Source organism: Musca vetustissima, unplaced genomic scaffold (assembly GCF_032173495.1).
Source record: "Musca vetustissima isolate MV318-11 ecotype Yass unplaced genomic scaffold, APGP_CSIRO_Mvet_v1 utg15269, whole genome shotgun sequence".
In the NCBI taxonomy this organism is placed as follows: Eukaryota; Metazoa; Arthropoda; class Insecta; order Diptera; family Muscidae; genus Musca; species Musca vetustissima.
In genome coordinates, this window is record NW_026881593.1 from 179,458 (window position 1) to 191,888 (window position 12,431).

Consider the following 12,431-nt stretch of genomic DNA (forward strand, 5'->3'; position numbering starts at 1 on the left):
ATCTTTTATTCTAAAACGAGTTCAAAATGTCTTATAAATGAAGAAAAAAATATATATATATATATTGAATGGATGAAAAAAGAAAACAAAAAATAATAATAATAAAATTCAATAGAAATAAATATTGATCATCAATTTACTGAAGCGTTGTATAATTTCAAACGGAAATTATTATTTTCTTTAGTTTTTTTATGTATGAAGAAGAGCGGGACTAGTTATCTACGTAGATATTCAATGGCTTAACAATTACAATTAAAAAAAAAACAAGAAAAGATCTTTGATTTTTTGTTGCCTTTTTTTAGTTTTATGGAGAGTTGTGGTTGAGTTTTTTTTTTACTTTTCCTGATTCAATGAGTTGATAAATTCCTCCAGTTTTTCTTGAATTTGTCTTACTTTAACTGGAAATGAAAAAAACCAAAATAAATATTATTTATAGAATTTACAAAATAAATCATTTGCCACTTACTTAATTCTTCGGCCAGTGTCACCCGCTTGCCTGTCAACAGATGTGCCTTCTTCTCTTCATCTTCACTGAATTCATCCAAAACTTCTTTAATTTCTTTGTCTAGACGGCGAGCCTCACGATTAATAACCTGTTGACGCAAGGCATTGGCTGTCACGCGTATAACTTGCTGAATGCGCCAGAATAACACTACATCATTGCAATTTATCTGAAAAAAATGAGAGAGGGAATTTAAAAGTTATAATGGGTTTTGACGTGAAGGAAAGGAAACAGAAACTTACATCACAATCAGCTCCTTGCTGGCTATATAAATAATAAGCCTTACGACAGTCATTGGCTCTTTGTAGGGCTTGTTTAAGGAAGTGTCTGAAATGAAAACAGACATAAATAAATTAAAAAAAATTTAAAATTAAGAAAATTAAAGAAAATGGAAAACATCCTTAAAAAATATATTTTTATTTTTTATTTAAAAAACACTTCAGGGTTTTCGTATATGATTTCCGGTCTACTGGGTTACCACCCCAGTCCGCATCCACGTAACCTTCCAAGTTACTTCCATTAGGTTGATATATCAGTTTCTTGTTGATCGATCCGGCCAAGTATCTCAGAATATGTTTCACACCAACCATATCTGCCTTTCGAGGGTCAGCATTTTTCGGAGCCAATTTCGACACTGAATGCTAGATGTCAGGTCACGTAGCCCTAATATATCAAGGCTCCAACGAGAGATTGATACTCGGTTTGATCAACACGTTCGTCATCATCATTACAATTTACCTTATAACCGGGTTCCAATGGTACTTGATGTGCTTTGCAATCTTCCATTCCATAATGTTGTAATAGATCACGTATGTATTGGCTTTGCCCCAAATTGATCATACCCGATTCACCTTCTCTTTCAATCTCCATACCCAGGAAGTGGCCTAACTGCCACCGCTGACATCGAACTCACTTGCCAAATTATTTTTGATCTCCAAAACAACAATTTTGCCTTTGCACCCAATAATAATGTCATCTACGTAAACGGCGATCAACACTAGCTTATTTCTCCTCAGATTTCGTTTTCACATGGTTTAAAATTCATCGTACGCAATGTGGCATCAAGTTTAGACATCCACTCCCGTCCGCTTTGTTTCAGCCCATAAATAGCCATTTGGAGACGTAGAACTTTGTTCGCCGAAACTTTTTCCTCAAAATTCGGTGGCTGCTGAATATATACATCATCGTGCAGTTCACTGTTCATACATGCAGTACTGACATCGATTTGATGTAAAAACATTCCTTCCTTCCTTCACAGCCAGCGCCAATGAAATCCGAATTTTTGAGTAGCGAGCGACAGGTGAATTTAGCTTCTTGAATTCTATTCCGCATCGTTGGCGACAGCCTGTGGCTACTAGGCTCGCCTTATACCTCTCAATTTCACCATTTATATTCTTCTTTATGGCATAAACCCACATACATGGAATAGCTTTTTGTCCTTTTGGAAGATCCTCTAGCGACCAAGTCTTATTCTTGCAAAGAGCACGATACTCATCTTCCATTGTCTTTAGCCATTTTTTTTCCATTATTACCAGATATTGCCTGCTCCACCGTATTTGGAATATTTTCGTCAACAGCATGACATAGAACCTCATTAGGTTGCATTCGTGGACGACCAGGCTGGCTTTCCCTTGCGAATAAATTTAGGCCTACCTGCACCAACTTTCTTCGGCATATCCTGTGCAGCACGTATTTCCTCATCTGTGAATTCACTTTCATTTTCAACCTTTGACATCACTCATATCATCCTCGGAATACACTGCACTTTGGTTCTGGATAAATCATTTATGCTCTTGAAATTAAGATGACCGTATCTATTGTGCCACACCAAATTGTTGTTTTCCATAACGAACAATTTCTCACACGGTTTGGGTTAATGTAAAAATATTTTTTTGTTAAATCCTCACTTATGGTGGGTTTTGTTTCTATAACAAAAATTTATTTGTCTTTAAACCTACCTTCTGTAAACTGGGAACCAGGTTTGTCTAATATAATCGGTATCAACATCAATGTTTTCACGTTGCAGGTTTTTGCGTACCGTAGTCAATTCATCATATGACAATGTGGGCATATGTTTCTGTAACAGAAAATAAACGAAACCTGTTTTCAAATATCTTCCAAAAAAGTTTTTTTTTTCTAATATCCTTACATCATCATTTTTAAGTATTTTATCCAATTCATTTTTAACATGTCGTCTCTTGTTTTGATCCTCTGTCAAAGATTTCCAATGTGTGATGCGTGTAAATTGTCCCGGGCCGAACATTTCACTAAGTGTCTCTTCCGTTTGGGCCAATTTCGCTTTCACAGATGTTTCTAAAAATTTCACCGCCTGATCCCATTCACTTTTGTCATGGACAAAACGATCTTCGAGAGTATTCAATTGGATGACACGTAACATATCAATGGCCTTATCTTCCCATGAATGACGGCGTATCGATTCATCGACAACGGCTGCTTTCAGATTATCGAAAATGTCATCGTGATCAGGTGATTTCTTGGCCTTTTCCATGAGAGTTATAAATTCTTTTTGCAAAGTTTCCCAGCCTGGAAAATGAAAGGTGAAAAGGAGAAATGTGTGTAAAAGAGTGGGAAACAAAATAGGAATTAATTTTTTACTTACCAGCCTCCACAGATTTGGCGGGTAGGGCTTGTTCCGCCCACTGTCTCAGCTTAATATCCACCATGGTATTAAAGGAATCTTTCAAAAGAAGTTGGGAAGACAAGTTTCGAATGTTAGTTTTGTAAATAGACAATTTTGTGATCGGGTTATGTGGAAGCAATTAAAAAAAAAAATGTTTCAAATGATAATGAAAAATGAATGAAGCAATGATTGGAGAATAGATGCTTTCAATTTTTTGTTCCAAAACATAAAAAAAAAATCTATGACCAAATAAAGGAAATTTTGTTTGAAAATGCCAATAAAGAAATTATTTTTTAAGAAATAAAATTTTGAAATTGAAAAATCTTTAGTTTTCTTTTAGAAAATAATTTGAAGGCATGCCAAATCATAGATGTATCAAAGCTTTTAGTAATTAATAATATTTAGTGTTAATTATAATTTTTAATATATACAATAATACATAAATATTTTCGTTAAAGAAAACAAATCCATTAAATTTCCTCTAGAATGGTCCTTCGACCTTTAAAAAAATCCACGCCTATGGTGGACCTTAAAAAATATTTTTTTTTTTAAATCCAATCCTATGGCAAAAATATTTTTTTTAAAAAGTTGGCCTTGAAAAATATTTGTTTTTTAAATTCATGATTTTGGGTTCTTTAAAAAAAAAACTTTTTATGGATTTGAATTCTTTAACTTCATATCTTTTTCAAAATATGTATATATAGACATTCATATAAGTATATACAAACATTTAAAAAAGTAAAACTATAGTTTTTTTTTTTTTTGAGACTCTACAATTTCACGATATTGAAAAGGTAACTACTATACTAAACCTTAAGCTCCTACAAATCTGAAAAAAGGGGAAACATTTTCCCAAAAAAAAACTTCTTCAAAAACGTAGTATTGAAAATTACAACTTGCTTTGGAAACATAAAACAGAAACATTTTTCTTTTTGATAAGGCGAGGCCGGACACGCACACAAAACGAAAACGAAAAAAAAACAATAAAATGATAAACAAAAAATCGAACGAGCCAAAAGAGCGCAACTTGAAATAAATGTTTCTGAAACCTAGATTGCGAAACAAAATCAACTAACTTAAAAATTATAATGTTATAATATTACTTTGAGAACCTGACTGAGCCGCCGGTAGATAAATATTTTCGAAAACATAATTTGATAATTTATCCCACAGCTTATCGTTCAGGGCTTCTTCCCACTTTTTGGCGGAGATTTGTGATAGCGTTACAACTTCATCGAGTATTTCACCCTTGGCCTTGTCGAACAGTTCATCGCGACCAGATTCACGTAATCTAAAAAGCAAAAGACCAATTTATTCTACGGGACCATAAAGAACGTGAAAAATAAATATTCACCTTGGGAAATTATTTTTCCATTCCGTTTCCAAATTGAAACGTGTTGCCTTAAAGGCATCAGCCTGTTGTTCAATAGTTTCGCGTACCATTTTCCAAAAGCGATCGGAAACAGCCAAACTAAGGTTGCGGCTGGTAACCTGATGGGGCATAATAACGCCACGGCGTCTATAGATAGAAAGGGACAATAGGAAAATATAAATAAATATTTTTTTCATAATTCAATGCAAATTCCGACTTACTGGAATAATTTTGAGTTCTTAAAGAAATCCTCCTCATATTGTCGTATGGCTTCTATGCTATCATCTTTGCGTCCACGACCAGTGACCACGGCATAATAGCCCAAGGCTTTCATGGGGAATAATTTGCCGGAAAGGATTTTACGAATCTGAAAAAGAAAATGAATAGTAAAACAAAAACAAAAAAATCTAAAGGAAAAAATGTTCTATAGAAAACAAATTCCTATAGAAAAAAATGTTCTATAGAAAAAATTTTTCTATAGAAAAAAATTTCTATAGAAAAAACTTTCTAAAGAAAAACATTTTCTAGAAAAAAATTTTCTTTAGGAAAAATAGAAAAAAATATTCTATAGGAACAATTTTCTATAGAAAAAAAAATTTTATAGAAAAAAAATTCCTATAGAAAAAATTTTTTCTTTAAAAAAAAATTGTATAGAAAAAATTTTCTATAGAAAAAAATTTCTATAGAAAAAAAATTTTCTATAGAAAAAAATTTTTCTATAGAAAAAAATTTTTCTTTAAAAAAAATTTTCTATAGAAAAAAATTTTTCTATAAAAAAAAAAATCTTTAAAAAAAATTTCAATAGAAAATTTTTTTTCTTCAGAAAAAATTTTCCCTTGGGTCCGATTTTTTCTATAGAAAAAAATTCGTTGGGCCCTTGGGATCGATGTTTTTCTATAGAAAAAAATCGTTGGGACGCTGGGATCAATTTTTTTTCAAAAGAAAAAATCTTTAGGACCCTTGGTTAAAATTTTTTCTATAGAAAAAAATTGTTGGGACCCTTGGGTAAAATTTTTTCTATAGAAAAAAAATCGTTCTTGAGACCCTTTTTTATAGAAAACAATTCTTGAGGCCCAAAGGCCCAATTTTTTTCTATAGAAAAACATTCTTTGGGATCCTTTGGTCGATTTTTTTATAGAAAAAACTTCGGTGGGACCCTTTGGTCGATATTTTATATATTAAAAAAAATCGTTACGACCCTTGGGTCGTTTTATATATAGAAACAAATTCGTTGGGATCCTTGGGTTCAAATGTTTTTATAGAAAAAAATCGTTGGGATCCTTGGGTCCAATCAATTGTATTATTATTATTATTTCCTACCCTATCTGGATCGGCCAGTTCCTCAGCTAAATCCACTTTTGTAAGTACGAAAATGGTGCGACGTCCCAATGGATCACACTGCATTACTAAATCGGTGACATTACTGCGTTCCGCATCCACCGAACCATCTTGAATACACAAGATAATAGCATTTGGATTGCTCATATAATGTTTGGTCATTTGATGAATGGAATCTTTGGTATCTGAGGCCATATCCACAGTCATGGTCTGGAATAAAGAAATAAAAATTAATGAAATAAAATAAAAATAAATTAAAATTTCCAATATCTTACCGAAATGATGCCCGGTAAATCCACCAAAACCATACGCTGCAAACCTGGCCCCTTAACGGTCATTGAGATAACTTCATTACTGACAGTTTTACCACCACGCACTGAGGCTCTCATGCGGAATTCTACCTCACGACGTAGCTCCGCCAAATCCGATTCTTTGGTTAAATCATATTCACGTTCAGAATCACGAAATTGTGCAACGTGGTAGGGACCCTCAGCGAGGGTGACTTTAACGGGAGCCCTAGTCATCATTTCACCACTACCGCGCGGAAATATCCGTGCCTTTGCAATCGATTCTAATACTGATGTCTTGCCACTACTTTGATCACCCACAACTACGACTCTCGGCAAATGATCTGCCATTGAATAACTGGTATCGTAACCCGATAGCTCATCCAATACTTCCGAATACATATCAATGAGAGATTTTTTAATTTTCTTTGTTCCCGTCTTCTTTTGCTGTTTCAAGATTAGGAATTGTTGTCGCAATTCGCGATTCTCTTTTTCCATTTTTTCCAATTCTTTTTGATATTTGATTTGAACATTCATTATTTCGGTTTGCAGAGTTTCCACTTGGGATTGAAGGGTTTCTAAAAGAGAAAAATAGAATTAAAATTTTAATTTTAAGAATAAAAAATATATATTGAAATATTTACCATATTTCCGGCGACTATCATCCTGAGACAAACTCAAGGCAGCCACTGTTGTCTTGGACTTCAAATCGTCTTTGGCTGTAACAAAAATTAAAATTCAATTACTTCATTATCACAGAACCAAAATTAATTAGAACTTAGTACAAAAATAGAGCAACAATATCTCTCACTTTAAATTTTTCAATAAATATATCTATAATTGTACTAAATATTGGATAAAAATTAAATTGGAATAACAAAACGTACGTTCGACATTAGCCACAACTTGATAATCCGCAGCCTCGATGGCATCATCCAAACGACTATCAAACCATTTCCTCCATTCGTTTACCTTGTCCTCTCCGAGCTGTTTCAAACGTGGATCTATATGTGAAAACACAAAACCCTTGTGGTAAGTTAGGTTTTTGGTTTGAGGAGGGTGTTAGTTATGCAAATAATAGATTCTCATGTAAGTATGTTTGAAAATGAAGATGATTCTAAAAAAGGTCGGAATTTAAATAAAAAAATTCTTATAAAAAAAATAAAGCCTGGATGCACCCTGACAATACATACGGATTTTTTGGAATATTTTCCATGTTAAGAAAGTAAAAAAAAAAATTGAGTGTATATCGAATCGAATTTACAGGGTGTCCTTAACCCATTTTTCCTACAGAAAACAATTTTGAGACCGTTCGGTTCCCATTTTTTCTATAGAAAAAAATTGTGAGACCCTTGGGTTTCATTTTTTTCTACAGAAAAAAATCGTGAGACCCTTGGGTATCATTTTTTTCTATAGAAAAAAATCGTGAGACCCTTGGGTATCATTTTTTTCTATAGAAAAAAATCGTGAGACCCTCGGTCTCATTTTTTCTATAGAAAAAAATCGTGAGACCCTTGGGTATCATTTTTTTCTATAGAAAAAAATCGTGAGACCCTTGGGTATCATTTTTTTCTATAGAAAAAAATCGTGAGACCCTTGGGTATCATTTTTTTCTATAGAAAAAAATCGGGAGACCCTTGGGTATCATTTTTTTCTATAGAAAAAAATCGGGAGACCCTTGGGTATCATTTTTTTCTATAGAAAAAAATCGGGAGACAAGTAGGTCATTTTTTTCTATAGAAAAAAATTCGTGAGACCATCAGGACTCATTTTTTTCTATAGAAAAAAATCGGGAGACCCTTGGGTATCATTTTTTTCTATAGAAAAAAATCGGGAGACCCTTGGGTATCATTTTTTTCTATAGAAAAAAATCGGGAGACCCTTGGGTATCATTTTTTTCTATAGAAAAAAATCGGGAGACCCTTGGGTATCATTTTTTTCTATAGAAAAAAATCGGGAGACCCTTGGGTATCATTTTTTTCTATAGAAAAAAATCGGGAGACCCTTGGATATCATTTTTTTTTCTATAGAAAAAAATCGTGAGACCTTTGGGTATCATTTTTTTCTATAGAAAAAAATTGTGAGACCCTTGGGTATCATTTTTTTTTCTATAGAAAAAAATCGTGAGACCTTTGGGTATCATTATTTTCTATAGAAAAAAATCGGGAGACCCTTGGGTATCATTTTTTTTTTATAGAAAAAAATCGGAAGACCCTTGGGTATCATTTTTTTCTATAGAAAAAAATCGGGAGACCCTTGGGTCTCATTTTTTATAGAAGAAAATTTGTTAGACCCTTGGACCCTTTTAGACCCTTTTTTCTGTAGAAAAAAATTTATGGGACCCTCGGGACCTATAGAAAAAAATTCCTGAGACCCTTGGGTCCTATTTTTTATAGACAAAACTTGTGAGATCCTTGGGACCAATTTAGAAAAGATAGAAAAATAGCAACCGAATTTTTTATAGAAAAAAATTCGGTTGCTATTTTTCTATAGAAAAAACTCCGTGGGACGCTGGGGGCCTATTTTTCCTGATAGCTGAACAATCCCCATGGTGGCTATAGGCTTTAGGTGCATAAAAAATTATTCGGGTCCTATATTTCTATAGAAAAAATTTCGTGGGACGCTTGGGGCCTATTTTTATTCCTACTAGCTGACCAGTCCGAAAGGTGGTTATAGGCTTTAGGTGTATCCGAAATTATTCTCTTTAGATGGGGGAGATGAAATGTAATGATTTTTGTTGGTCGATTGATTGATAACATTGAGAAAAATAAATTGTATTAGCATTTAAAGTGAGAGATAGTAGACCTTTTCCATAACGCACACACACAAAATCTAAATTTGTTTTGTTTACCCCAAAAGAAAAACAATCGCGCTTACCAATTTCAATGACATCCTTAACGGCACCACCAATTTCAATTAACGTCTTTGAAAATTGACTCCATTTTTCACCCTGAGGCAAGGCTTCCTCCAACCATTTCAGATCGGGTAAACCATCTTTCCAGTCTTCATATTTCTGGGTAGAGGGAAAACAAATATTATATAATTGAAATTTTCAAAATTAATTTCAAATTTTTATTTGCAAATTCCTACCTTATTTAAAGTCATGCCACCACCGATGGCTCCACCCAACAGCAAATAACGTAACTTCAAAGCACCACGTAGTATACGCACAACAACCATGCCGTAACCACGATTCGGTGGTATGGTCCAGCCCTTTGGACCGTGCGGTGCTAGAAAATCATTGCGGTAATAATGACTCCTGCCGCCGTTGCCATGACCTTGCTGCTGTTGTTGATGACTACCGCTGCTGGCACCATAACGTTGATTCAGTGTGGAGTAGTGGTGCGAGGTATTCGATGAAACCACAATTTTATGACACAAATAAGTCACCCGTTTTGTTGTATCGCTAGAATAGAAACAAAAACACAAAGAATGAATGAAAAACAAAAAACAATTGAAAGTGATTCAATTTTCGCAACAAAAAAAAAGATGTAAGCAAAGAATGCTGCAAGAAAACGAAAATCCGTCCGTTCTGTTTGCCAAAATCTGTATGTGAACTGTTGGGGGGACAACGCCAATTTCATAACTCCCAACGCTGTGGGAAAAATTAGTTTGCTCAAAACTTACCGGTGTGCAATGTGTTTGGTGGCCCTTAACATGATTTATTTTGTTTGTCAACAATTGTTCTTTGGTCTTCTGCTGTTATTTGCAGTGATTTTTCTTCTGTTTTATTAATTATTTTAGGAAAAATGTGTTGAAAAAAATTATATTTTCCTTAAGTAAAGCAACGACGGTCGGTGATGACATGAGACCGAAAGTCTTCCTCTTCTGCTTGGCAAATGACATTTGACAATTAAGGGACTTGTAGGTCGATTATTGATTATGGGATGTTTGCACAAGGCAATTATGACATTTACCTGCGGTTTTCACGACTATTTTTCTTTAGAAATAATAGGTCGTGAGATCTTACGAATTAGTTTTTCAGGTCCTATACCTTTTTCCCATTTAAACGGAAAATTTTGTAGGTCCATGCCCAATTTACATGTGCTATGGCCGGAGTTCTTGGTGGGTGAAAAAAAAAACTGCAGAAATTTTTCAACATAGGACCATGTTTCGGTATGTAAAACGACTGTACCCATTTTTATTTTGATAGTAGCAGATTCTACAACCAATTGTAGTTTCAGTGCGAGGAAAATCTAAATTAATTATATTTATCACAACTAGATGGCAGTATTGTGAAAATATTTCAAATTAGGAGATACAGAGGACAGTTTTTGATACTTGTACTGTACAATATATTGAGCAGTGCAGTTTCAGAAAGTTTCTTCATGAACTTTCGAATTAAATTGAGGTTCGACTTGATCCGAGGCAGATATATGTGGTTATATCGTTGAGTTCCGTGGATGTACTATAAGCTTTTCGGAATTCATGTTTGTGGGATGCAAAGTGCTCAGTAATGGGTGGTAACAAAGAGCTTCCAAAACTTTGGCTAGTGGGAAATGTAGGAAGGTGGGAGAATCATTTCTCCTAAATCAGCCTTTTTCTGGTTTTGGAAGTGGGATAATCTTGCCAAATTTCCAAATTTCTAGTATTAACAACAGGTTAACCGACAGTTAGAAGCTGCGCGAAATGTCTCAGGGCTTTGGGACCAAGATGGAGATGCCATCTGGACCATGTGTTTTTGATGATTTTGACTTGGAGTTTCCTGACTTTTCTCAAGATGGCTCAGTAATAGATGGCAACAATGCGCTTCCAAAACCTTTGCTATTGGTAAATGTAGGAAGGTGGGAGAATCATTTCTCCTAAATCAGCCAGTTTTTTCTGGTTTTGGAAGTGGGATAACCTAGTCAATTTTTTTAAATTTCTAGTATTAACAACAGGTTAACCGAGAGATTTAGAAGATGCGCGAGATTAGAAGGGATTGTTCAGGTTCCTCTATCTCTAAATTCAAAAATGTTGTAACTTGAATTGATGTTGTGTCCACAGTGAATTCGGCGAAAACATGTAGTTTGTCATTCATCCACTGGTTCTGCTTCCTCTACCTCCAAATTCAAGAAAGTTGCAACTTAAACGGGTTGCGTCCAAAGTGAATCCGGCGATAGATGAGTCGGCTTAGCTGGACAGTTGAAGAGGTGCAACATGTCGTGTGGTCCTGGTCCACATGCAGGAGCACATGTGTTAGGTATAGAGCTGTCAATTCTTGCCCAATATGAATTGAGGCGGTTGCACTATCCTGATCTTAGTTGAGCTAAGACTACTCGTGTTTGCCTTGGCAGCTGCTCTCCTCTGCTGCGATGGATGGGGTTGGTCTCCAATTATGGTATTCACGTGATATTGCTCTACTGCCTGAGCGACTGCGTCCGTGTGAATACCATTCAGACCTGCTTGATAGGCTTCTTGATCTAGGGGTTCACGCTTGTACCTTTGGACCTCTCTCTCATGAAGATCTTTCCTGACGTGCCTGGACGGGGCAGTCCTGTCCACAAGACTATGGTAGGGACGTTCCCGACGATAGTACCCCAGCAAGTACTGCATCGACAACATATAATTGTGACGATGGACGGGTAAGATCTTCGCTCCTCATGAAGATGGTCCACAGGAGTCATAAGGAGACACCCTGTTGCAGTTCTCAGGGCAGCATTCGGGCAGGTCTGGATATTCTTCCACTGCGTATCACTAACATTCGCGATCCACACTGGCGCCGCATAGCTTACGACTGACTGACCTATTGCTTTATAAGATGTCAACAAGGTTTCTTTGTCAGCGCCTTGAGGACCTTGTACCTACTTCTCAGCTTATCGCATAAAGCAGTGGCATGTGCAGACGACTTGAAAAGGCTGTCGAACGTTACTCCCAGTATTTTGGGGTAGTTGGTGGTCGGAATCAATTCTCCATCGACCGTTATGTTCAGTGGGAGCTTCATTTCAGCTGTCCATGTGGTGAACAGTGTGGCTGTTAATTTGGTGGCGGACATTTTCATATTCCTCAGATGGAAGAAATTAACAAGATCGGCTATGTAGACGTTTAGCCCCTCACATACATCATCGATAATGGGACCCGACGAAATGATCGTGCAATCATCCGCATACATTACGATCTCTATGCCGTCCGGTAGTTGTGGAATATCAGAAAGGTAGAGGTTGAACATTTGAATTTGAAAATTGATTTGCTACAAATTAATATTGATTTTTTTTTTTGAAATATTAACTTCAAATCTATAAGTTATATTTTCTTTTATATTTTTTTATTGTGTACTATTAATTTTTTTAGATGTAATTTATGTTAAGTTTT

The 12,431-nt window shown here is 35.2% G+C and overlaps 1 protein-coding gene across 1 annotated transcript; it reads right to left on the reverse strand.

The window, feature by feature from the left end:
- Positions 1 to 313: 313 nt before the first annotated feature.
- On the reverse strand, positions 314 to 9,449 carry LOC133327535 (dynamin-like 120 kDa protein, mitochondrial; the record flags this gene model as incomplete). Its single annotated transcript, XM_061536053.1, has 15 exons — positions 314 to 398; positions 467 to 671; positions 745 to 829; positions 2,461 to 2,579; positions 2,652 to 3,046; positions 3,123 to 3,200; positions 4,247 to 4,434; positions 4,498 to 4,662; positions 4,737 to 4,882; positions 5,836 to 6,063; positions 6,129 to 6,718; positions 6,785 to 6,859; positions 7,028 to 7,144; positions 9,018 to 9,153; positions 9,231 to 9,449. Coding segments are annotated over 15 exons (2,811 nt in total), but the record flags the coding sequence as incomplete, so codon positions are not given.
- Between the last annotated feature and the right edge of the window lie 2,982 nt (positions 9,450 to 12,431).